At 48.4% G+C, this 27,453-nt stretch overlaps 1 protein-coding gene across 3 annotated transcripts; it reads right to left on the reverse strand.

Annotated features, from left to right (window-relative positions):
• cica (capicua transcriptional repressor a) lies at positions 1-25,704 on the reverse strand. Of its 3 annotated transcripts, none has more exons than XM_029166675.3 (22): positions 25,517-25,704; positions 18,466-22,097; positions 18,099-18,375; positions 14,436-14,567; positions 13,290-13,443; positions 11,210-11,309; positions 10,946-11,128; positions 10,735-10,861; positions 10,300-10,472; positions 9,554-9,680; positions 9,213-9,295; positions 8,167-8,959; positions 7,636-7,763; positions 6,874-7,034; positions 6,247-6,490; positions 5,284-5,566; positions 4,924-5,108; positions 4,612-4,754; positions 3,836-3,987; positions 3,541-3,675; positions 3,331-3,456; positions 1-3,200 (listed from the first exon to the last, which is right to left on the reverse strand). In XM_029166675.3, exons 2-22 carry the CDS (start codon positions 21,886-21,888, stop codon positions 2,938-2,940), a joined length of 7,392 nt encoding a protein of 2,463 aa, XP_029022508.1. In that variant the 5' UTR covers positions 21,889-22,097; positions 25,517-25,704; the 3' UTR covers positions 1-2,937. The 3 variants fall into 3 exon arrangements, with proteins under 3 accessions (XP_029022508.1, XP_029022509.1, XP_029022507.1); XM_029166676.3 differs by having other exon boundaries at positions 8,509-8,959; positions 25,517-25,703; XM_029166674.3 differs by lacking the exon at positions 25,517-25,704 and adding an exon at positions 22,455-22,607.
• Between the last annotated feature and the right edge of the window lie 1,749 nt (positions 25,705-27,453).

Genomic DNA, 27,453 nt, shown 5'->3' on the forward strand with positions numbered 1-27,453 from the left:
TTTGTGTTAGATCTTTAATATTTTCAATATTTAGTTTTTTTGTTGTTTAGAAATATTGCACATGGTCAACATGCCTGCTTATGAGATAACACTCATCCTAAAATTCCTTCTCCAAAGTAAGGACAGTTTATTTTTAAGCACAATCATACAGTGTACACGCATACATGTGTGTATGCACATATGTCCGCGTGGGTGTGTGCACGTGTGCATGTGATTGCACATGCATGCAGATGGACACGTAACAGCCCTAACCCCAGAGAGTGAACTGATAGTCTTCCTTTACCTGTGTGTTTTATATATGTGTATATATATAAATATATATGTATATATTTATTTATATATTGTGTATCCTGAATATATATTTTATATATATCCTGAATTAACTGGGTTGATAACAGTCAAGATGGCGGACAAAATAGTCATGGTGACTATAAAAATACTGTCTCTAGAGTAAAATATAGAATGTAGAATACAATGAAAAATATACTATTGATAACGTTCCTGTTGGGTGAAAGAACAAGAGGTTGGTTGTGTTAACACGCTACCTGCATGTGCCAAAACATACACACACACCCAAACACAGACTTAAATGCACATATATGGAAATACCAGTATATATATTTTTCACACATCCAACTGTATACGTAGAAATAAAAGCGATACCCAGAATAAGGACTACCCCCACTCTTCACTGAGGAAGCAAAGAGCCAAAAAGTGCTATTCAGAAATTGTCTTTTACTTTTAGTAAGTTATACTCTCTATCTCTTCAACAAGAACAACAAATATGTGATTCTTTTTGTTTTGTTTTATAACATAGTTAAAGATATTATCACAACAGCTCACTCCTCTCACTGACTGCACTGGATTTAATATCTATGGCACAGAGCCTCCCCCCCAAAACAAAATTACCCACCCATTTTTAAACAAGAAAAAGTCCTATTGCACCATTTGATGGGAAAGGATAAAGTGTCAAGAAGGGAGGGGAAAGAGGGGAGGGCTCCAGAGACTGCCCTCCAGGGCTGGTCTAGGATCTGCTTTCCCTGAACTGCCCCAAACCAGAACCATCCTGAGCTACATAGCGCTTGACCCGGGACCAGTGCTTAAGGGCACTTTCTAACAACACTTGAGGGTTTGAGGAAAGAGAATGAGGAGAAACAGGTTGACAGTGAGCAAAGAGTAGAGTAGGGGAGGAAAAGGGTTGTAGATAACACACAGAAAAAGGTTATTATTTTTTCTAATAAAACAATCTCTAAAAACAATACTTTCCTGATTTAACTTGTGGCAATCCCAAACGACGAGGGACGCACAAATTGTGCAAACACCTGATTTCAACATTTTACAAAACGACAAACGTCCCTGCACCCCCACTTCGGTGTCTAGTGAGAAATCGTAGGGGAGGGTAGTGGGGGAGAAAGACCCCAGGAACAATTAAAGTGGGGGCCACAGACTGATTTTGTCCCCTTCTTTGTCCAGAGTTTTTTTTTCTAGTTTTTGTTGTGATTTTTTTATGCTGGAGAAGAAACACTATAGAGCCACGAGAGAGAAAACAGGCCACGGTAAAACTGGTTATTTCCACGGCAACAATAACGAGAGAAAACAACATCATATCCACTGGGAGATTCAGAGAAGTTTGGTTAAATTTCTACTTTTTCTCTCTGTTGAAAAGCTTGTCTTGTTGTTTTTGTTAACGATTATTCTCCATCGTCCTGTCAGACTGTGAATCTTCCATCCAATGAACGTCATCCAGTTTCTTCTTCTGGGTTTTCTCCGTGCTCAGCTGGGAGCCGTCAGTGACGAAGCCAGCGCTGATTCTTCAAAGTCTCGCCGCTAACAGTCTCTTAACATAATCTCTTTTTGGTGCCTGTTGACAGGGTTTTGGGAGGGGACCCAAACAGACATACAGACATAGATAATCATCTCCCACCGATGAAGATTCAGTCTTTCAAAATGGCAATAACTGAAGGTGCAAAGATTGGTCACACTTCCTCCCAACTCCTGCCTTCTTTCTGTTTCTCAGGAGCGAACAGACAGATGTCATGCTCTCACTACAATCACTAAAAACTGTGCAGGCCAATGGCTTGGTCAGACCAGGGTCGAGTATGTTTGTGTACGAGTGCTCACACTGCACAAATGTGTCCATGCGCTGCATGTGTTTGTATGTCCTGTGTTGTGTGTGTGCTGTCTGTCTTGCAGCATCCAGGGGCTGTGGAATATCAGTGGAGGTCGTTGGGGTTGTGTTTGCGTCCCGACCACTGTGCTGAGGAGTGGAAGGGCAAGAAGGAGGTCAAGTCAACGGCTCTGAGGGCTGGCTGGCAACAGCAAACTGCATCTGCACAATAAATGACAAAGTGCTTTTGTGTGTTATGGTTCTTGGTGGCAGCTCCTGGAGACTCCCAACCAAGAGTAACAGTCTGATTTGGTAAGAGTGAATGCGTGTGTGTGTGTGTGTGTGTGTGTGTGTGCGCGCCCGTGTGTGTGTGCGTGAGGGATCATGTGCATGCTGGAGATTACATACGCACCAGGGTTGTGTGTGTGCCAGAGAGATAGAGAGTGTGTACCACGGAGTTTGTGTGTCAAACTACAAACTACTGTACAAATGTGCTGAGCGCACACCTGGGCAAAGTGTTGACTCAAAATGTTCTGGATACTTACAAAAAAAAGAAAAGCACTACTACAAGAAGCACTTGACTCATCAGGACTTGCATGTGATTTGTATATTTTTGAGGCTTTTTTTTCTCTGACTAAATGAATCAAGTGCACCATTAGTAGCCTGAATATTTGTGACCATATTCAAATGTACGTCTGCCCAGGTATGGTTGTGTCAGTGCCAGTGGACGAATCCTGCTGGAGCCGTCCCTGTGAAGGACGTTCTGCTGGGACGACGCACTCCTCTCTCTCCGTTCCCTTTGCGTTTTAGCATTCGTCATCCTCTCCTGCTTATGATCCTTCACTTTTAGGCTCCTCTGGACTCCAGCCTTTGTCTCCTTGCTGCTCTGCCCCTCCATCCTCCCGGGGTGATTGATTGAAGGAGGCGCTATGGGACGGGGTGGAGTAGGCTTCAGCTAACACTCCTGACTCGAAGGTTCCGGGCGTGGCCGTCTGCATGATCTTTTGACGAACTTCACGGATCTTTAGCTGTAGACACACCTTGGTGGGGAAAGTGTCCGAGTAGCGTGCCTGGAAGGCAGCTGTGGCCTGAGCTGAAGGGAAGGATAGGAGGAGAAAAGAGACACGATGGTTGTTTTAATCACTGCTGTGATTTTGATGTATTGCAAATAGGCATGTGTCACGTGAAACAAGCCACACCAGTTAGTTATTCTTGGGACTTACCTGAAGGAAAGAACCCGTGTTCGTGAAACAGCTGCATGACCAGAGCCCGTCTCTGATCCAGAGTCCTGCGTAAAGACGAGTGGGGCGCCCGGTCCAAGTCTCCTAAAAGATCCTCTCCCTCTGTACCTGGTTGGACACAAACGGGCTTGGTGGGTGAGTACACCTCCTGGAGTAGTTCTGCAGCTGCTGCCCCTGTTGCATGTGTCTGACCTGCTCTGTCGAAGGTAAAGATTTCTCCCTCGCACTTGGCAGCACTTTTGGGGGTGTTGGGCTCTGAGCTGCAGCTGGACAGACGTCGAGTCCTCCTCCGTGGGGAGCTGGGATCCTCTGCAGTGAGCTCTGTCTCTGAAAACATAATGCAAAGGGAAGGAAGGAGATGAGACATAACCTATTTTTAAGTTAGGATTTAAATAAAACGAGCTGCTCTGCAATTACGTTACTGTTTGTGGAAATGTAAAACGTTTGATGTTTGTTGTTTCAGAGCGTCTTCCTGTACAGGGCTCACCCGTGGAATTGCGCCTCTTCTTCCTGTAGCTTGCCAGGATGGATCTTGGTGAGGTGGCCAGACTCTGCAGGGTGGGTGAGGGAAGGACTTCCTCTGGATTAAACTCTGGAAGCTCAGCAAAGCGAGCCTCGAAGTATGTCCCAGACAAGACCCTGCGCACAGACACCAGCAGCCACATCAGTCCCCAGTCCAGTGATGAATCCATTTCTCACGCTTCAGGGCAGAGCTCTGCCTGGGCTTCCTCTTCTCAGTGGCTTCCCTGTCCTCTCCTATTGTCTAAATAAAGGTTGAGCACTCCACCCACTCACATTCAGTAAACAGAGTAAAAAGAGTTTCCACCAGGAGTTTATGAAGTTGGATATTTGCTCACAATCTAAAAATAGGAACAGATCCCACTATGTCTGAAAAGGTTGTTCAAGCTGCTTCATGTCATAATTACAGAGGATTCGCTCATACAGTTGTGTGAGCTCTCTCAACATTAACTTACTACAACCAGAAAAGCCAGGAGGAGCTGGCAGAGTTCTTTTATTTTCCTTTGGCACTGATTCTAGGAGAGCCATTATTTAGAATACGTCTGATCATGAAGAATGGACTGAGACGTATTCTAAAGCTTGTCCTGCAGTCAGATGAAGGGGGGCAAGAGAATCCTACAGTTTCTATCCATATGCCTTTCCTCATTTAGTTCTAACCAATGTCATATCACTGACACCAAATGAATGCATTTATCACTCAGCTAAAGGCTCCTGCCCCTGTAGTGTATTTATGGTTCCACCTACTTGTCCGGAGGGTCGGGTGTCTTCTTCAGTGGTGGGGGTCGAAACTTGGTCTTCTTTGAGGAAGAGGTTGGCTCTCGTTCCGCAGAGGGAGGTGGAGGGGGGTCCAAACCTGAGGGGGGTGGAGGAGGGGAAGGAGGTCCAGCCTGAGAGGAGAATGTGAGGGTAGAAAGAATAATACAATAAAGCAAGATTAGACCATGTACTCCACTATCTTCTTGATGAGAGTCTGTAGCTGTAGCTTCACATTATTCCCATGAATAACGTGCAAAGCGTTTGTCCAGTGTAAACCAGCCTGGTTAAGCTGCTTCTCACCTCTTTGCTGCTGTCCCCCGTGCTGTGGTCCTCTGTGTCTGACTCGTTGCCTCTCTGCTTTTCACTGCTCTCCATCATCAATCTCTCCTGCTCCGTATCCATCTCATTTAGCTTCTCTCTGCAAAGTCCCGCTTCTCTCCCATTTTCCTCTTTGATGTGCAGACTGATGTCCTCTTCTTTTTTTACTGGAAAAGTTTAAAGAGATAAGAAGATAATTGTAGACCTTAATAGTAAAATGCTCTTATTAATCTTTCTTTAAAAATTAGTCAACTAAACTTTTAAGTAGCAGCATCAGATTTAATGCTGCAGGTTCAGGATTAACCCTGATCAATGCCATTTACAAACACAGGTAACACTTACCTGTCACAGCGCCGCTGGAATAGCTGGCCTCTGAAACTCCCTGCTCCTCATCCTCACTCTGAGCGTCCAGCTGCTTCTCCCTCTTCACCTCCACCTTGGGCTCCACCTCCACGGCTCGGCTGGACTGAGCGGTCGCCGCTGCTGAACCCTGCACTCCTGGTGCCAACGGGGAGGATGGGTTTGTCATGTCCTGGGCTGGGGCTGCCACAGCAGGAGGCATGGATGTGGGCACCACACCAGTAGCCAGTGCAACAGTTGGCGCAGGGTAAATGGCAGTGAGGACCTATGGAGGGCGTTGGAAAGCAGGCGCATCAGGTTATGAGTTTCCACAAAAAAAAATTATGAGAGGTGAAAACAGGCCTGGAAATGGTGATAAAACAATGCAATGGAAGCATGGAAGTCAATGCTGGAGTCGTTGTTTGGTTTAAACGGTTACTTGTTTTTACCCAGAACCTGCAGCCCTAGTTCTGTTACACAGCGACAAACAAACCTGCTGTAAACTGGTCTTGCATTTCTCCAACCGAGTAGACAAGCTGTAAAATGCAGGACTGAGGCCAGAAGGGGCTGCCAATGTTCTGTCTGATTTGTTTACTGTAATTTCTCTAATGTCTTAAAACTAATGTGGCGATGATTGCTATTACCAGAGTAATTCACTCTCTCTGCCTCTGGGTCAGTGTGCTCCTGCCATATCCAAGCAAACATATCTGCTCTTTGCGTGCTCTATCTTACGAGAACTTTAAAATGAAAAAATAAAAACTTATTCAGAGTTGAAAATTAACACTTTATAAAGTGTAAATAAAAAGTATAGGTGTTAAAGCACTGAATCAGTAAAATTCACACATCTACAACTGATATTTTGAGTTAGAACATTTTCAGTTCTTTTTTATTTTAATGGGTGTACATCCATACATTAGTAGTGTAAAACATTTCTCTCTAACACTACATTGTTTTCCTTCCCTTTACCTGACGACCAGCGGTTGCCGAGGCCTGGCCAGGCGGAGTCTGTGACTGACAGCTCAGGGGCGGGGCTGGTGCCAGCAGTGGCGACTGGCCAACGATTGGCTGGACGAGGGCTGGTCCGGCCGGAGCGATGGCGGTGAAGCCCAGAGTCGCCAGCGCTGATGGGAGATACGCGGAGCCTGGGGCGGCCGTCGCCTGTTGGGGCGTTGCTGTGGTAACTCCTGGACCGGACTGGACATAGGTGATCCTGAAGCACAAAGCCATGCCACGTAAATAATGATCCATTAATGATCCACATTAAACAAACATTGTAAACAATAGACTGGTCGTTGTATCGTATAATGTGCTTTGCGCATACAAATGATAACACACCAAAGAAACTGTGCAATAATGGAGAAATGGACATTTATGTTGTACAGTATCATAGTTCACATGGCTCCGGGGGACGAGGGAGTGTTGACTTTCTTTAGCTGCTTTCATGCAGATTAAGTATAATCAGAGTTCTGACCTATTTTAAATCTAAGTTTGACACATCTTCAGATACTGAACTCAAGCTTCTGATCAGCTGCAGTAAAAGCCACAGAAAGTGAAAGTGGGTATATGTGTTGCTGTCTTTCAGGTGTTAGCGACCTGGTGGGCGGAGAGGTCAGGAGCACGGTCTGTGGGGGCGCAGCACCGTGAGCCATTACTGTTGCCACGGAAACAGGAAAGGGGCTCCCAGGATGTACTGGTGCCGTGCCGCTGTGGTGAACGCTGGTCTGGACCACAGGCAAGGGCGCGATCTGGATGATCTACAAGGGCAGGAACACACGAGTAAAAGGCTTTTCACTCCTGGAAACTAAAAGCAGACTCGGCTTCACTTCAGCTGTTTTCAGAAAACGCGTCAGATTTAATCATTTATTTATTACGTTTTCAGGTTGACTAACTTATAAATATCAAATGTGGTTTTATGGTCCTCAGAATATTTCTTGCAATTCAGCACTTGTTAAAGCAACTGGTCCCTTATGAATAAAAGAAGTTGTATAATTTTCATTTATTGTTAAATGCAATATAATAATTTATTATAATTCATTTTATTATATTCCATTTAACAACAAATGAAAATTATACAACCTCTTCAGATAAAACAGCCCCATTTATTATACTTGAAATAATAACCACTAAAATGTATATATATTTAATTATGCCAATTAAAGTTAGAAAATCTCAAAAGAACTTCATCAAACCATTGCAGTAAAGGTGCAGGCAAATGAGCAACACATATCTTTTATACTACCTGCTTCTAGTTTCAATCCCGCTGATGCTGTTGTGGATTTCACTACTTTATAACCTGTCAGTTTGTCTTCGACACTTTGCCGACTCTTGTTTTAGTCACCGGGTTGACATCCATACCTTGTTTCCTGTGGCAGGGCCGTTCTGCACAGGAAGAGGCGGGGCCACCAGGGAAATGGAAGGATGAGGGGGAGTAGACCCTGTTCTCACTGTTGCCATGGGAACCAACATCTTGCTCTGGGTTTGGACTAATGAGTGAGCAGGAGGGAGGGGAAGAGAAACAGAGAGAATTAAATCACTCCGCGTGAGGAACAGATGAATCGATCCAGAAGACGAGCACAGGAGCAAAGGGTGGGAGGAGGCGGAGTAGACATTTCAGCTGCTCATATGTGAAATTCCTCAATTTACCCATAATTCGGACTCTTATGAATAGAGAGTGATTAAGGCATGGGTGGGTGGCGGCGCTTATACTCATGTCATCAGTGTTTCTGCTGTCAGTCATCTATCTCCTGTTTATGTAAGGCGAAATCTATTTTCAGCTCTCTTCTCGTGATGATTAACACAAAAAGAGAAGTGTTTTCATTGGACCAGTGAAAAGGCTGTGAATTTACTTGTTCTTTCTTGTCAGCCAATTGTTGCTCTCTGTCTCACCTCTGTTCCCAGGGCTGACTCTGATTCCTGCACCTGAGTGCAGGGACAGGATTTGCTGGTGGGTGAGCGGAGGGGACGAGGGGCTTTCGGTGGGTAGGATGTACTGCACCTGCTGGGGGCCGGGGGGAGATGCGAGCGAGGTGCTGGCGGTGGTGGGGTGGAGCTGGGGGTGGAGGACGGGCAGCGGGGTTCGTGCGTGCAGCTGTGGGGGTTGAGGGGTGAGGAGCTGCACCGGTTGGGCAGCCGGGAATGACCCTCCCAGCACTAGGCTAGTGACCAGGCTGCTGCCTCCAGGAGGTGCACTGACTGGAGCAGGGGACAAAGGTGAGGACAGGTACCCACCCCCTGCAGTGATTGGCAGCTGCTGCGCTCCGCCTGCACCAATCAGGAGAGTGGCTTTCTTGTCCTGAGGCAGGGGGCTGACGGTGATGGCTGAATCCACTGGCTTGCTGGCGATGGGTTGTACCACGTTGGTGACCATGGTGGGAGCCATGCGGACTCCACCGAGGACCTGCTGGGTGACCGGCGTCTGGCTGCTGGATGAGGAGTCTGTGATGGACAGAGAGGACGCACCCTGCCCGCCTCCACCTGCTGAGAGCTCCTCTGTGTGGACTCCTCCCCTGCTCCTCTCCTCTCCCGTGTCGGCGCCTCGCTTTCTCTTTCTGTCTGTCCTGTCCTCAGCACCCCCTCCCACATTTCCTTTAGCTGAGGCGGAGTCAGACGGAGGGATGGAGGGAGAGGAGGAGGAGGAGGAGGGGGGGAGAGAGGAACGAGCGACTGGCTGGAAGCCATGCTGGAGGGAAGACAGAGACGGAGCGAGATCAAAGCCAGGAAAGTTAGTTTCTTCTCTCCGCAACTTACAGAAACTCTGGAACATCTTTAGGCTTTAATTCTAACTATTACAGAGAAAATTAAAGAAAATAATCTGAAAAAAAACACCAACAGTTAATGAAATTCTACTGTTCTTTAGACCATGACACGGGTGAGAAAGCCACCTATTAAACTGCCTCAGGTGCCTGGAGCTTGTGGGCGTCAGATGATCCTACCTGTCCATCTGGTTCATCTTCATCACTGTCTGTCACTCTCTCTTTGCACTTGAGGTCAATGGAGCCTTCGGGACATGAATCCTCTGAGGAAGAAGCAGTCTTTTAACATGTAGCCATTTAGCTGCATGTGTTACTCACAATTCTGTGTCTGGCACTAACTACATGACACTGCTGCTTTATATAGTTTTAGGTGTTTTGCTGATACTATTGTTCTGACTAAGTGGAGGCTGACGTGTCTGTCTCAACCACACACTGACCATTGTGGGAAGAGAAACAATCACTCAGTAGTTGTGAAATACAGCGTCTAACCACTAGACCCATGTGCTGATCGTCACACTCACCCATGACATCATCGTCACCCTCTTCACAGATGACCATGCGCTCTTCATCGCTGGTCACGTCGTCGCTGGCCCCGCCCTGGTACACGGAGGGGGGGGGCCTGTTACGAAACAGACTCGCTCTGTCCTCCTGTCGCAGAGGGAAGAATTCGACTAAGCTAGTGGCCAATATAGAAAAACTGACTAACAGACCTACAGGCAATCCAGCATTACTGGACTGAAGATCACTGTTAATGAACTCAAAGGTAAATGAAAAGAACATGTGCAGGGACGTTCCTATCAAAGCCAGCATTCACACTAAACGAGTGGCTCCAAACAAAGGAGTTCACACACAGGCCTACTCCGCTGTGATTAGGAGTGATGCAGCAAACACCACAGTCTCACACCTTCAAAGGCACTAAAAAGTAGAAAGCGAAACCTTTGAAGTTGGAGGCTGCGCTCCCCCAGAGCTTTCAGCGGGTTTCAGCAGCAACAGCTCCAGCTCTCACACAGAGAACCAAGCCGGTCCATTTGAACAGGTTTTTAACAGTGTGCTTTCAGTAGCGGCTTCACACTAATCTCCCTGTAGTATGGAGGACACATGTGCTGTGTGAATATGGAGCATGAAACGCCCACAGTCACAACTTCCATTAACTGTAAAATCTAACAGAGCGATGCTGATCTTAACACCCGATTCTTATGCTCGCTTTGTTACTTCACATTTTTAATTCCGCTCTCTGCCTTTGAGCTGCAGATTAACAGCTTCGCACCTTCTCCATGTCTCGCTCCCTCTCCCTCTGCTCCAAGGTGTGCACGGCACTCTGGGAAAAAGCTCGGGGGCGCGAGTGCTGCCCTGCGAACGGCGCTCCGCGGCGCTCCGATGCCCCCGGCCACATCGGACCCGCTCCCTTCCCCTCCACCACCTGCGCCTCTGAGAGCGGGTCTGGAGAAGAGCAGACGACATCAAAGTGGATCAATAAAATGAACAGGTCTGAGATGACTGTTGCTGGTGGTTCTGTTTAGTCATGCTGTTTAATATGTTTTTGAAAAGCATCATATTTATGTAAATCTGTGAGCTGAGACGGAATCCAAAGCTGCTGTGATGGACTGGAGACCTGTCCAGGGCCTCTCGCCCTGCGGTCGTGGGGAGAGGCTGCAGCTGGAGGTGGATGGACGGATGATGCTCAGCAGACACACATGCACACCTATGCTCTCGGACATGCTCCTCTGCCGTGGCTCCTTTGGGGTTCCGCGGCCCTCTGACAGCGACTTCCTGCGGTCCTTGTTGCACCACTTCCAGTCTGGATGGGCTCTGAAATGGGCCTCCTTCACCTGTGGGCGTAGGTCACAAGCGGCTTGTTTCATTTCTTACAGATGGGACAAACCTGACGGCTGCTGTGCAGAGCCTGTGGTTACCTGAAAGGCCAGGTCGTGGTACTGCTGCTTCTCGTTGGGCCCCAGAGCGTACCACCACTCCCCCAGGATCTTGCTGACTGTCCGGTTGTCTTGGTTGGGATGGCGCTGGTGCACCAGAGCCCGGTGGCGTTTGCTGAAGATCATGAATGCATTCATGGGGCGGCGGATGTGGTCCTTCTCCCTCTGGCAGAGTTTTGGAGGGTACATTTTACTCAGAACTCCCCGTCTCTTTATGAACTCAATGCGTGTGGCTGGTGCACTGACCTTCCTGTCGCCGTCCTTGGGCAGTGCGCTCAGAGACTGTGTGCGCCTCTTGATGGGACCAGTGGAGGGCGCTGGGTCATTGGCCACGCCCGGCGAGAACCTGCGTTCAAACAGAAAGAAAAGTGAAACTGTGAGTCAAAAGGAGATTAATGGCGATGTGGGGAAATTCCATAGTCTGATGGACATTCAGGAGAGACTCAGGTTTACACAGTGTGACGGGAGTTTGGGGGGAATTACATGAAAGTGGATGTGATACAGTAAATGATGGATGCCAGTTTACTGGTTAACGAGTTTTTCATGATTCAGCAACACAGTTAGCCGAAAAAATGTTCTTCCTGCATTTTCACTTCTTTATAATCCTGCCAGTTATTGTTGATTAATATCTGACAGTTACCAGTTATTACAACAAAAACACAATAAGTTAACAAACTGGGGATTGTTGGATTTAGTATTGTGTTAAAGCGGAAAATAAATAAGACAGCTGGTAAATATAAATTAGTCTTTCATCACTAATCCTACACTGTGTTATAATACAATGTGCTATTATAAGACAGGCAAAAGAAGAACGTGAATAATAATATGAGGTAAACCTGTACATCACGTGCACCACAGATGCAGCAAAGGTGTAGACTAATAAAACTGTGGTTAAAGGCAGGAGTTGAGGCTGTGACCCTGACGCAGCATTTGTGGTCGGTGGCAGAACGTCTTTACCTTTCTGCCGTCAGAGAGCTGTGATCAGCTGCTCTGTCTAGGTCTGCTCAAGAACTTTCATTACTGACAGACACGCAAGGTCCAAATGAGACACGGCTAAACATAATACACATAAATACACAACGTCACAATTACCAGCCCGTGAAATGTCAGGAAGATTGGGTTTACGGGTACGTGAGGCTCGGGTAAAGTTAGACCTGCTATTTGTGTGCGCGTTTAAGGCATATGTGAGAACGTATACGTGTGGGGAGGTTTCAGTTTGTCGGTTCATGGGCGTCAGGAAACACAAAGAAAAGAAAGCGAGAAGGGCCACGATGACACAACGAGGGTGCTGAGCGATGCTCACGCGTCTCTTTGGGAGAGTTTGGTGGTTTCGTGTGCAGGCAGAGCCGCTTCCTCTGAAGCTGAAGCTCATTAAATCTGTGGAGGTTTTTTTATTAATGCCATTAGTGTCTCCATTGAGACGCAGGCACATAACAGGTGTAGCCACTGCAACATGAAGTGATTGCTGAAGTATTTCTTTTGCCGATGGCGGCCTTTGTGAGCAGAGTGACCCTGAAACATTCAAAACCACACTACCAGCCAGACAGCCACGCAGGCGTCTGAGTCACTCTGAAAGAGCAATAACCCAGCCAGACGCAGAGACGCAGCCTGAGACAGAGAGGAATGAGCAAGCACAGACTGTACGGACACACACACACCAATGGCGTCGCAGGAAAACTTGTTGTTGTTTGTTTCTTTTGAATCCCGCTGCCAGAGGTGATGATGCAGTTCACCTGTTCCAAGCGCAGCGTCCTTGAGAGTTTTAGAGCCGGTGATTCAAAGTGCATCAACAAACTGGCTCTAACAGAGTCTCTAGTTACTATCTGCTTTCTACTGACTCATACCCAGAGTTGACTAGCGGAAGCTAACGCCGCGTATGAAGTGTGCACTCAAGATGAATTTCGCACCAAAACAAGTTAAAAGGACACAAGGTTAGCTTAAAACCTGACACACTATTGTTTTGGTATTACTTCCCCTTATTTACAGAAAATGGCATAATGTAGTAGTAGAGCTTGTTTTAAATGGACACATCTAAACAAGGACAAGTGGGGATTAAATCAAGAACTCACTGCCTGGTGCCGGTCATTTACATATGAATGCGGTCCCATATGGTAATGAGCCAGAACACAGGCTGCAAATTAAACAAGGCGCTTACTTCATAACTAATAAATAGAAACGTATGTATTTCTGCAGGTGCACGTAAACACCAGAGTCAGTGTCTGATGGACAAATGAGCCAATCTGCACCTGAGATGAATTCACCCCTTGTTTCTCATGCACCTTCCTCTGTTCCTCGTTTCCAGCAGACACAGATGGGTTCTACTCACGGGTCATCGGTGTCGCTCTCCGTCTCGCTGTCAGCGCCGCCCCTGTCGGTGGGGGGATTGTCGTTGGTTGGGGGGGGGCGCGACGGCGAGCCCCTCTCCAGGTCCGGAGGCCCGGTTCGGCCTTCGCTCACCAGAGCGACGCCGCAACGAGGCTCTGAAGCACAAAAGCAAAGCAGCTCCCGTTGGTGAAGAACTTTTTGAAAGCCGTGCCATATATTTAATGCATGCAGCTTGTTGATGGGTGGCTCTATTCTGGCCAACGGACTGTGGGAGGTGTGAGAAGCTCTGATTACATTATGTTAAAATCTAGAAAGACGAGTACTTCTTGTAAGTTACTGGCAAAAATAACCCACATACATCATGAAGACAGCTGTTCCTGTGTGCACTGAGGTCAAAGAATCCTCCATGTTTAAGGGGTTTAATAGCATTAATTACAATAAAAGTCTTGGTTTATAAACTAATCTTCTAAAATAAAGGCGCTTTAACCATTTATATTTTTATTTTCTACAAACAGCAAAAAGTACTTTTCCTGATTGTGTAAAACAGTAATAAATAGGAAGAGAAGTCTGTTTATAAAGTCAGGACTTTGAATGATTCATTAATAACAGAATTAAACTGCCTTTGTGTGCGGATTGGACAAAACAAGGACTTGAGCTGTAAATTAAATATAATAATGTTATATGTAGTTAATGTTAATAGTTGCAGCTCCTCATAAATGATCTGTCTCTCATAACATCTGAAACGAAGCCATGCTGAGCTCCGTGAAAATGAAACTACAAGCCTCGAGTTAGCGTTTAGATCACCGAGTGTTCCCACCAGTCAAGATTTGCAGGCCAATAAACAGTGTTATCAACAACATTACTGGAACTATAGTGGTGTGAACACCAACTGTGCTGATTTAAAATTCAGTCGCAAATGTTTTGGGAAACACTGACTTGGCTGCTGATTTGTCCAACCAACATTTGTGCTTGAGTGGTTTTGGCAGTTGTAATTTGGGAAACATACTAGATGATATTTCCTGTTAGGATTAATTTATTTTGGGAACTACTTGTTCATAATATGCTGATATGTTGTTATAGTTGTTATGATCAAACGCTGTTAAACTCCCTCTGTCTGTAGAACGTCAGGTGTTCTGCAGCTCGTTACCTTTGCTCTGATTGACAAGCTGTTGACCATCAGCAGGCTGAGCGGCCGCTCCTGATTGGCTGGGCTCCAGGAAAGGGACGAGCGAATGCCAAGGGAACACTGGCACCGAGCGCGGCTCCACGTTGGTCCAAACTGTGGGAACACAAAGCGAGCGAGAAGGGAATGTGAGGGAGAGAAAAAGTGAAATGTCATCATATTCATCCTTGTCAGTATCATGGACTGCAGACAGAAGGCACCACGTGATGAGCTGAAGTGATACTAAAAACTACACTTCACAGACACGGCCAGAGACTGAAAAGGGCCATGACTGGAGCTCAGTACTTAGTATCCTCCCATCTCCAACTCCTTGTAACTACACTGATCATAACTTTCCTGCAGGTATTTAGGGGTTTTATTTATACGCAGGTTTTTGATGACACGTTTTGACCCCTTTGGTAAAACTAGTGGCATGAACATCTCACGGTAAAATGAAAAATGCACGGTTGGTGACATGTGCTGAGGTCAGCACGTTAGCATTGCAGGCACGGCAGCGCTCGTGGTTTCCAGGTGCTTAGTCTGAAATCTCCTAAACTCTAAAAAATCTTTAAAATGGCCACATGACTGTTCCTGCTGCTCTATAACCTTTGCACTCTTTGCCACTTACTGGCACTTTATTGTGTTGTCTGCATGATGAACTTCAGCTGAGGAAGTGAGTCTTATTCAAATACTTATTTAGATACATACAAAAAGTTGCCTTTTTAAAGTGGACAAAAACAGAAACATGAAATATTAAATATGCAGAGCTTCTGCCTCCGACACGCTGCGATTTAAAGTAAAAATGGAAATGTTGTGGTAGATATGAGAGATTAAAAATGCGCTAACAATAGCAATGGAGTAAACAAACAATGGTACAACATTTAGTACACAGTGAACCTCATTACGACACAAATGGTGCAAAACATTTTACAGAACATTAATATCATTAATAAATCAACTCTGTCATCAGAAAGCGACTCTTTCTATCTGAAAGCAGCCAATGACAGTTCTAGAGTTAATGTCAATGAACAGTGGAATAAGAAATGAAAGAATGGAGCCAAGACTGAATTCTCCCTGTCATGCATGATTGTTGCAGAGAAGATACATGAGTCAGAAGCAACCTGGTGAAAAAGCTAAATCAATGGTTCCACCCACGCTTGTGGTTAAACTTCACCCAATCACTACTTGGTCTGTCTAAATTTTCCACTCAGCCTAAATGAAGCATCTGGATTCAAATGAAAACAAAAGCATTAGGAGTAATGCAGGTACCACCGTGCACTGTGTAAAGGCCAAGTCTGCTGATATTTATCTTTCACTGCCAACAAATCCAGCGAAAGCCCAAACACAACACAAACACACAACGCTGGGCGCCACACACTCAGCTGGTTTAAGCATGTTTCATGAAACAAACAGACTCTTAATGGAATTTTGACGACAGCTGAGATGATCTGACTTGTGATGTGTCCTACTCTTAAGCTGACTGACATGCAGACACTGAGGAGGTATGAATATTCCAGTGACAGCGGTGATCTGTGAAAACGATCAGACACATAAGACGTAAGCAGACACCCATTCATCTCTGGGTTTACTTCAGAGCACTGACAGCGATGACTGGTGATAAAGAAATGCCCACGATGGGGTCACCAGCCGTCCTGTGATGCCTCTCCACCACCACTGGAGGCTTATCTCCATTATCCGAGCAGGGAGACGGGACCCCTGCTCCCCTCGTCTCCTCCACTGAGGCCCGTGGACGTTCTCAGAGGGAGCAATAATGGAACTTGCGATGTTAATGCGCCGCACTTGAGCTGGTCTATATTTAGGAGCCGTCCCAGCGATGGGGCCTCGGCTGCCTCCTGCCTGTGTTTGTTTCTGGTCCCGCTGTGGCTCTAGGTGTTTTTAAAAATGTATGGCAGAGGAAACGTTATGCTACGGAGGCAGGTGGCTGTTCCTGCAGCGCGAGGGATGTGAGAGAGGGTGAGAGTGAGAGAAATAAAGGCGCGCTCTGGTAATCAGCTCAGGCCTCAACGCTTTCCTGCGCTAATTCTACCGGCAGAAAGAGTGTATCCATGACAACACGCCAGCAATACGATTACTCCCTTTTCTGCTGAGAGCCATGAAATACATTCACATCACGGTGGACCTGCCCTTGATGGCTTGTCTGAGGTTGTTGATGGTCTGAAGCAGCGTGTGTGTGCGGCGGAGGAGGAGGAGGCGTGAATGTCCTTGCTGCTCTCTGCTCTCAGTCTTGCGTGTCTAGACATGTCAATATTCTCGCCCTTTTAATGTTTCACTGAACCACCTCTTATCTCACACACACACACACACATGCACACGTACGTATATATAGAGGATGACGCCTGCTGCACATGCACGCTCACACACAAACGCACTCAGGAACTCTGTCACTACACACACTGAGTCACTAATTACACACCAGTGAGTGAGCAGCAGGTCTGGGAGGCTGTCGCTATCAAATCTTTTCTGATCTTCGCGCTTTGCAAAAAATGGTTTCAAATGAAAGTCATCTCTGTCATTTGAACCAAGTCTGGAAGTTCTAGTTTAATCAGCCCATGAATATTAAAGGGTAAATGTTCCAATTAAGAATTCAAACACGCTTTCGATTTGAATGATTGCAAACATGGGTTTTGTTATTGTCTGTTTGCTTTAACCCCCTTCTGCTAAAACCTCGATGTGAAATGTGAAAACTTATAATAACAAAAACCTGTGCACAAAGACAAATTCCTCCACATGTTGCACTTTCAGTTTTCAGATTTAGAAAGTGCTAATGAATGATACGAAATGAGAAATGATTTTAACCAGTGACCTTATTCATATATTCAAACTAACATTTCGGAGTTTAGACATACTGTAATATCGCACGGTTGGCATGGAAACAAGCATACATTATATAGTGAACCTAAACACCTCCAGCTCTCTGGACGGTCTTTTCACATCCACGGTTTTAACTTTGATGAGTGTTCACACAAAGTCGACAAAATATTCACATACTTTAGAAGCAGGGAGCATCAAGTTTTCTCATCCTCCCACAAACAATAGTGTGTTCTTCAGACGTTTACAGTACAGCTTGTATGTTAAAGATTGTACAATTTAGCCTATTTGTACAGATGCCGAGAGAAAATGAAACACTAGTTCATCTAATCTTCATGGACGATCCAAACTTTATGTGCTTGTTATGTCCTTTGCTGTTTTTGGTAGCATCCAATGACTCGCTGTGTTCACTGTGTCTGATCTATGGACGCCTTGTCCAGTTGTTTTCTGTGGGCTGTTGCCAAAACGAGCGTTTCTTACAAGACAACTCATTAAACATCACACAGCACTTGGTATATGTAGTTAAATTTAAACAAACCAAACACAAATGTTTATAGAATGTTCTAAAAGGCAGTAAAAATGTCCTTTGACTATCACTGCTTTTTTACACTGCAAGCAAACAATAGTAAAGTATACATGAGTCATATCCATACCACTCTGATGACACTCCTGTAACTTGAGAGAGATAATGAAAGGGAGAAGCACTAGACCATAGTATGAAATACAGCCTGTGCATCCACAACTCGGCAGAACAGCTCAGCAGACAAAGGTCAAGGCCACAGTGATAACCAATATCTCCCTCCCTCCATTCTCACTTACCGGTCCCTGGACGTCCCATGATGATTTGCTTGCGTGGAGCAGGATGCGGCGACTCCGCTGGTAGTATGAGTGGCAGCAGGGCGGTCGGCGTGGGGTGACAGGCTACAGGCTGTGGCAGCGCTCCACCAGAGGTGTCCTGGTGTCCCTCCGGTTTCCGCTCCCTCTCCCTTCCTCCAGAGCCAGAGGACGACAGCACTGAGACTGACGAGGTGGACATCGCTCCAGGATTGGAGGGGCTGGACAGTGCAGTGTGGCCTGCTGTGGCTGGAGTCAGCGACTTGGAGGAGGAGTCAGACAAGAATACAACGCTCAACACAATATATTTTTATCACTAAACATTGTGAATTATCACAAAGAAGTTCCTTACTGAGCTGGAGGTGACTAAGAAAAGAGTGGATGCAGGGTTGCGCAGGAGAACCGCTCCATTGGTGGCTCCATTGATGGGGACGGGGGCCTGCAAGCCCGGTGGAGCTGCATGTTGGGGTTGGCTATGCTCTCTAGACCTGCTTCTGTCTCTTCTTCCAAATGGGCCATCAGAGAACTTGGCTAGAGGGACGTCTGGGTTGCGGACAATGACTGGGGAATCCCGAAGTGGCCCGATGCGACGTGGCGAAGGTTCTTGGGGGAGAGGGGAGGGAGGAGTGGGAGAGACCAGCATGGGTGGTGGTGTGGAGGCAGCAGAGGAAGGTGGTCTACTGGTGGCACTACGGGGTCGGGGGAAGGAGGGGGTGGTGGGCTGACTCTGTGGGGAGAGAACTCTAAAGGCAGCGGGGCTGTGGCCCTGGGCAGCCTCTCCTATCAGCTGCTGTTGTTCTGATTTGTTCTGGTAGTCCTGGACTGTAGGCAAAGGAGGAGGTGGGTGGGTCTCCAGCTTCCTCTTGCTGGGGCTCATGGGGACTGTAAAAGTGAGGCTGGTCTGAAATGTGGGCACAATCCCAGACAGGTGACGCTCTCGTTCGACACCTGGTGTTCCAATCTTTGTGCCACTAAGCTGGCGATGGCGGCGTTGGGGCGGAGCCGTAATGGGGCTGAAGTTGGCAGGGCGGAAGCCGAACAGGGGGGATGGAGAAGGCGATGGCGTGGGGGAAAACGGCGACTGGTTGGAAATAGGCGAATATGAGGGTGTGCCTGAGCGGGAGCTCCCAAGGGAGACCAACATAGTTGCTGCCTCACACTCATCAAAATCGAAACGAGAGAGGTCCTGGGGGAGCAGAGAGGGAAGCACGAGGCGGGGACGGGAATCTCCCCCTCGACTGCTGGCTTCGCTGCTTTCCCGTGACGTCTCGTCCCAGTCAAACTCTGTGCTGGCTCTGCCGCCACTCATTCGGAGGTCAGAGGGCGTCAGGGTCCCTGTGCTGCTGGCTCCACCCCGCTCCCGGCCGCCTCCGCTGGCTTCCATCTCTTTGGTCCTCATTGAGAGGTGTCTGGAGCAGTATCCCCGACGCTGGGACTCCTTGGAGCAGCCCTCCCTGGAGCACAGTCTCCTCCACTGCTTCCCATTGAACTTCTTTCGGATGCCTGTTGGCGTGCACACCACGTCTCCCTTCTTGTACTTTTGCTGGGCAGCTGTTAGTGGGGTACGAGAGCGTGAAGAGGAGGAGGAGGTTGAACCTGAGCCAGATCCTCCACCACCACCTGCTCCTCCGTTGGAACCTCCTCCTGAGGACTTTTCTACTCTGGCAGAGGGTGCAGTAGAAGAAGAAATAGGAGGCAGAGGAGGGAGCTGGGGTGTGGTAAGGACAGTGCCAACTGGGTCAAGGCCTAACAAGACCGGTGACTGGGGGGGGTTGGGGTTCAAGGTCAGGTGGGCAGTGTGGATACCGAGGCTCCGCACCACGGAGAGGTGGGGATTGAGGTAGCCAGAAGGAGGCTTGGAAACGATGTGGCGGTGTGGGGGAACTGAAATTGGTTTGGCCCCGGGTATCATTGCCCCCACTGGGACCATGTTAAAGTGGGATACCTCCATGTCTTCTTCAGGGGTGAGTGGCATGTACGAGTGGTGTGGAGGCTGCTGCTGCTGCTGCTGCTGCTGCTGCTGCTTTGCGCTGTTCTCCCTTTCTCGCTCTCTTTCCCGCTCTCGTTCCTGTTTTCTCTGGAGGTCCCGCTCCCTCTCCAAATCCTTGTCCATTTCCCACTCTCGTCCAGGAGCAAGGCTGAGGACTGATGCTGGTGTTACTGGAGTGGTAATGCTATGACCTGATGTGGAGGAAACAGGGATCATGCCAGGGAAGGGCATTCCTCTCCCCAGGACCGATGCCACTCCCGGGCTCAGCCCCCGACTCAAACGATAAACCTCCTGCTCCACATCCACCTCCTCCCTGTCTTCTCGCTCCCTTTCTTTATCTCTGACTCCCTCTTCACTCTCGCGTCCTCCACCAGAGGGCAAATCCAGGTCCCAAGGCGGCACCAGAAGCCGAAGTGTTTGTCTTGAGACCCACACTGCCTGGGTAGCCGCCCCCCTGCTGTCGCCGTCCTCATCCATAGAGTGCGGCCTTTCCTCAGACAGTAAAACACGGTAGCGGTTGGCCACAGCAGGGTGCGTGTCCACCTGGGTCACAACACCCTCTCTGTACCACTGCCACTGGCTCTCACTGCCCTCCTCGTTGCCAAATGGGACGCAGACACGAGTTCCAATAGGAATTGGATGGACACCGGGAGGAGGGGCATCTAGGATGATGTCCACCACCCCCGGGGGGCTGTCATGTCGATATGGGTAACGACACATCGTCTTCTCCCCATTGAGTTGTACCTCCAAGCTTCCATATTCCCCACTAACCTTACGGACAACCCCAGCCCGGAACACCAAGTCTGAACTCGCCATTTCATGTCTCCTTTCGCCTTCTGCCTCCTTGTCGCCTTTTCTCCTGAGCTGGCGGGCGAGGACGCGCTGATTCTTCAGCCCTTTGGCCAGAGCATCGGACAGTGCATCAGGGAGGCTAGACTGTGCGTGTGCAGACATCTGCATGCCCACTACCTCCAGGTCGGCCGAGTGCTCGCTGGCTGTGTCTGTGGAGGAACAGCGGGGTAGGGGACTGGGGGACACTCGCTCCAAGTCTCTGACCCCTTCATCTCCCCCAGGCCTTTCCCTCTCCCCTCCCAGCAACAGGTTGGGGGGGCCTGGGGAGCCGTCATGAGGTCTGTCCCTGCAAGTGGTCCTGTTGTGGAAATCGTCCATCAGACTCCGACTCTGACTGTTGGCATCACTTCCTGAACCCGTTGACCCATGATTGAGGACCCCGCCACTCAAAGAAAGTGGCGAGGGAGTGCTGGAGGCTGGGTTGCTATGGTTACCGACAGCAGAACAGTGTTCTGACGTGTACTTCTTCTTGGGAACGCGGACCTTGAAGGTGGCTGTTTTCCGGTTAGAGGAGGGGTTTGGGCTGCTGCTGGCGCTCGGTGCACTACTGTTACTACAACTGCTACCACCGCTGTCACTGTGGCTGCCGCCGCTCGCAGCTGGCCTCCCTGATATGTCATCTGAGGCTGTCAATAATTTCCCAGAGTCCATCATAAGTGACGCGGATGCTTCTGACGACCCTTCTCTGTGAAAGCCCTCCCCGTCAGAAGGGTCCCGTGTCCTTACTGGATCTGCCTGAGGGGACTCTGAGTGTGAATTAGAAGAAAAAGCAGACGATGGAGTTCGACTTTGTGGGGACCTGCTTCTGTCTCTGTTCTCATCCGAGTCTCTCTTCTCTCCTCCTTCTGAGGCATCCCCGGCTCCACGCCGCTTCCCCCCCTTTGCCCGGGTGGAGGGAGGAGAACGCCGGCCCTGCTTTTTTATCGGCTTCATCTTTTCATCTAGTTTTCCTTTCGTCTAAACAAGTCTTTTTATTTATTTATCCCAGAGATTCTGTTTGGCGTTCCTCTCTCGCTCTGCCTTGCTCTTTCTTCTTCCCTCTCCTTTCAGTCTATTTTCCTCCTTTGCCAGGGCTTCTCTTTCTCATCCTGTCTTGTCTTCTTTGCACGACTTCGGCACTTGCCCACCTTATTCCAGAGACTCTAAAAGAAAGAGAGCAGGGAGTGTGGTTTACTCATGTGGCAAACGCATTCAGACATGTACAAAGCCTACTCACTGGACAACATAGCTACTACCTGCATGTGTGTGAGGAGGAACGGGACTAATTGAATCGAACATATATAAAAACATTCCGGTCCATCACAGTAATTCAGAACACGAGCAGCGCATGGACCTCACCACTACAGACTCTTTAAAAAATACCAGTAGTAAACATTAAAGATCATTTTAAGAAATGTATTCCCTGCTAAATGATGCACCACAGGACTAGAGTAGCAATGAACATGACTCATCTACAAATTCATTACACATTAATTCATTACATAACAGGTTCTACTCACATTACACAAAGCCTGCATCCAAACCAGGTACACACTGAAAACAGGACCACATATTGTGGGGTAAACACAAACTAGACGTACAACACAGTATGGAAATAGTGAGGAGCACTTTGCAATTTGCCCAGACAAGCCTTTGTGCATGCACTCCTCTCTCTCTCTCTCTCTCTACACACACACACACACACACACACACACACACACACACACACACACACACACACACACACACACACACTACTTGTTGGCCGGGCCGTAGAGGCGGGGGAATTCCTTCTTCGCTCGCATGCTGAAACCCTCCCTTTCTCTCTCTCTCTCTCTCACTCACTCCCTCTCTCTCTCTCTCGCTCGCTCTCACTCCCTCTCTCTCTGTGGCGACCTTTATCTATGTATTTCAAAGCAGACTCAATCCGCCCCTACATACTCCATTTCCTGTGGAAGACCATTACCTAACTTCCCATTACTTGATTTCTCCCTCCCTCTCTTCGCTACTAGTTCTTGTTCATTCTTAACCCCGTCTGCATTTTCTCTTCCCTCTCATATCGATTTCTACCTCTCATCTGCCTCTTTCTCTCCCGTGCGTCCATTTAATCTCGACACTCATTTTGTGCTGCAGTCATCCAGAAAAGCAGGGTAGTTACGAATAACTGTTATTCCACACCAGTCATTCGGCCGTGCCAAAGTCATTGAGGACATCTCCGCTCCACACTAGACTCATTCACAGCTCTGCCTCCATTTGGAAAGTAAAGCAGATTGATTTTGCTGACTTGTTGAACGGGGGCTGTTGTCATTTAACTGGTTTGTTTGCTGTGCGGCTGATATGCGTGGGACTGAGCCTCGGGTTCTCGCTGCTGCCTCATTTCTTCCAATTGAAGAAGCTCCACTGAGCAACGAGTGTCAGAAAGACGTTACAACAAGTGTATAAGAGGAAGAATCAACACGGCTCCTATATGATCTGTCGTCCTTTTGAAATTCCTCGCTGCAACTGTGATAGTGACTGTCAAAGCGTTGTGGATTGATGTCTGTCAGCCACAACCAGCACGTCTCCTCGTCCCTGAGTGCTTGTCTGTCTGTCTCTGCGTCTGTTCTCCCACCAGTCTCTTCCTTCTGCCTGCGTGTCTCCTCTCCTCCTTTGTTGCCTTCCCGTCCTGTCTGTGAATGTGTGCATTTTATTCAGGGCCCTTTAAACATCTGCCACATCACATCGGCTGGAGAGAGAATTTCATTTTCACAGCGCCGCCCGTTTCAAGGCCACACACAACAAACATCTATGTCACGATGGTTGATAGTGTAGACAGTGAACAGGAGCTCACAGCCGTCACTGTGCTGCATGTAAATCCCCATTTAGAACAGGCGCCCGTAGCGCAGGCACCATAAAATCATTTGGCAGCAGCCCGTACTTGGTCACGATAGAGGTATGCTACGTGTGTTTACTCAGTAGTGCACTGTGTACAACAGCTGGTGTCAGAGTCATGGGTCTAATGATAACAGCTTAAAGACAAACTGATGCAATTCACGCTGCCCTCAGTGAAATATGGAGCGAGACGGGTCACGGCGGCGCTTTACGTGCTCCGCGTTGGCCGACGTTCAGGCCACGGGCTCGTTAGCAGCACAGGGAAGTGTTAATGCCTTATGCAGGTTGACACACATGCATAACAAACATAACTGTAGCCAGCATTGTGCTGATGTAAGTCATGTGAGGTGAGAAAAACGCCACCAGCTGCTTTTCTCGTTCGGCGGCGTGTCTGTCCACACACACACACTTTCTGGGTCGACTTCCTACTCTTCACAACTGTGAAAAACAAATGACCCCTAGAGAAACCTGGGATTTGTCCCTGTATTATAACCGGACATCAAGAATAAATGAAAACATGGGTCCTGCCTTCAACTGGACATGAATCACAATAATAACCCCACAGTGGGTCTGTGCTGTCCAACTTTTACAGAACATTCGGTCTATGATACTATTTACTGGCGTTAAATCATGTGAAACTGATTTCAGCTTCTCAGTTGTGAATCTCTTAACTGCTTTATATTTAAAGGCTCTGTCATCTGGAGTGCGCCTCTTTAAAGTGTATAACGGGATTACTACAGTGCTTTGCTAACGAGGCCGGGCGTATCAACATATCAAGCTGATGCAGAGGAGATAACAGCTGTCAACTTTATCTTGTCAGGGCCCAAATCATAAAGCGCAGGCGAGCGAAGGGGATGTCGTCCCCTCTGCTTCAGCTGGATAGTACGTGTGTCAAGCCCTCGTAGTACCGCGATTACTACAGCTTTACTCCACAACACGGGAGGCCGTGACGTGCAGCGACCAGGCCTCGGCTGCACACAAGGCCGCTGGGAGCTCCTCCGCGCCCGGGCACCGGCAAATAACCGCCCAGAGACGCGCACTGACCCTCGATACCGCGTCAACGCGGCTCACGTTCCCCGCCACGCAGTGTCCCGCACAGATGGACGCTAACTTCGCCGATCCGGCTCCCGTCGCACGCGCCACACAACGGCAAACAGCGCACAAAGTCGCCAGTTCGGCCCATCCGAAAGTGACAGTCGCCCGAAACTGAAGCTAAAGCTGCCCCGTCAACTTCACGCGCAGCCTCGGCGTCGCTGGCGTTCCCGCAGCCGTGACAAAACGCACGGACAGTGTCACCAACTAACTGGTCCACGGCGGAGGCCCCGAAACGCACGCATTCAAAGATCCACGTTGATTCAGAAAAAGAGGAAGAAATGATGACAGTGGAAGTGTGTGGGAGCGATGACAAGCGAGGACTTTTCGGGCTTTGACACCACGCAGGAAAAATAACAGTTGTTCTAGGAAGTCCAACGGCGGCGATGGCGTTGAATTTATTTCTAGTGGAAAAGTTTCCAGCTCACTATGTGTCGCCGCACCGCTCCCTTTTTTTCGCCCAATCCGCGCCGCCCAATTCCCGTCCGCGAACGGGAACAGACGCCGATGAGCCCGAGTGCTAATACTGTTTATGATCAACGTTAGCAGCTCGACAGAAGCACAACAAGCCCCTGCTGCAGTGCTGCAGGAGACGCGTTTGTGGCCAGATTCTACTCACCAGCGCCAACCACCGCGGTCAGTGTGTTTCTGCGCCGCGTCCGGCGGCGGAGCGAGGCGGGAGGCCGGGGATCCGCAGCTGCCCGTCAGCGGCCGTACATGTTTCTCCGGCAAAGCAACTTAAAAGGAGGAAAAACTACTGCCCTGTACATTCTACACTACAGTCGCAAAATGGTGAATGAAGACTCGGAGCCTTGACAACCAGCCCCGACAGCCAATGGCGGAACACGTACAGATACAGTAGCCAATGGGATTGCGGCAAAAGGCGGCCGGGGCGGAGCCGCGTGGCCAAGTAAATCTGATTGACGGCGACCCGCGACCAATCGCGGTGTGGGAAAATAGAAACAGCTGTTGGGAGAACGAGGCTGCGGCAGCCAATGGGGCTCCTCTGTGGGCGGGGCGTGTCTTTACACGGGCACGCAGGACAGCAATGAAATCTTTCTGTTCCGTTTTTTAATTCATTCTTGATTTGTTTAGAAACAAAAAGCAGCGGAGTAGACGATGGAAACACGTACTGATTGGCTTTTCAAAGGTTTCTTGACTTCCTTTATTAGGACAAGAACACACATGTCAATTTAACTGGATATCCACAGGTCAAGTCCCAACATGTTACAACTAAATCCAGCAATTATAGCTTAAATATGACCTGGTAACTGTCCACGTGCCTTCATGCGTCTGTGTGCATTTGTGCTCTCCATTACGAACCACGCGAGCCACAGGTTGAGTGTAGTTTCAACCCAGAGCACAAGAGAACACCAACTCCCAAGCTCTCACGCCTCATTTCTCTCAAATCCTTTCGCTCTCTTCCTGCCTGCCAATCAGGCAGCTCTACACAGGAGCGCATCTCTGAGTCCCGCCCACCCAGCCAATCCGGGAAGCTCCTGAGGGCGATACGTCACCAGAGCAGCGCGTGATTGGCTGAGAGGCCTGGGGTCTGCAGGCCAATGACCAAGTGCTGTGGTGAGGTCATTATGCTTGTTGCCATCAGCTTGGCCAAACAGGAAGAGTGAAACCCCAGTGAATAAGTTGGTCCAAACATGAGATTATGGTTCTTAAGACAGTGACCCATATACACTGTGGGCCTCCCTGCACACACACAACACACACACATAGCGTGTACATGCAGAGCGCCGTGCACGTGTGCAAACAGGTACAGGCTGAATACAAGACAACATGCATCAGTGCACACACACAATCACACTCACATAAGACACACAAACAACACAGCGGCACCCCGCTGTGATTTCATAAGACACTAATGATGTGTGGATTGCTGTGTAGCACTGCGACACGCTGTTTCTATAGCTTACAGGCACAGATGGCGAGTTTGGTCAATGATGATACAGAGCTCGCTGGCTGCAGCATTGCAGTGTGCCTGGCACGCACACACACACGTGCATATGCACAGCTACACACAACTGGACGCATGCACGCACGCAAGCACCTACACACACAGCAGGCGCAGTGGAGTTACAGCATGCCAGGGCGTTACATAAGCCGTAGCAGGCAGACACACACACGCACACACGCACACACACACACACACACACACACGGTCAAACCTGTATGTTTTCTACATTTTGCCTGTAGTGCATTTTTTCCAACATGCAAACACTCAGACATGCCCTGTTGCACAAACACCAAAGACCGGCACACATTTATCATTAGTACTTAGTACACAAGCTCAGCATTCACCAACTTTCTGCATTCCATGGCCATTACATGTAATAATAATGATTGTGACGCTGCGGCACACGCACACATGTAAGTGCAGAGTGAGTTGCATCTCCAGACATCTTCCACACCCCTCATAGTGAAGCACTGCAGTCTCTGTCTCTCTGACGGACTGTTCATTCACCGGAGACAAGTGCGTATTCAGAAATGTAGGGCGAGTACAGCGAGCACGCAACTTTGAGGGGTGGCTGCTTTCATAAGGCG

This window comes from Betta splendens, chromosome 11 (assembly GCF_900634795.4).
Source record: "Betta splendens chromosome 11, fBetSpl5.4, whole genome shotgun sequence".
Classification (NCBI taxonomy): domain Eukaryota; kingdom Metazoa; phylum Chordata; class Actinopteri; order Anabantiformes; family Osphronemidae; genus Betta; species Betta splendens.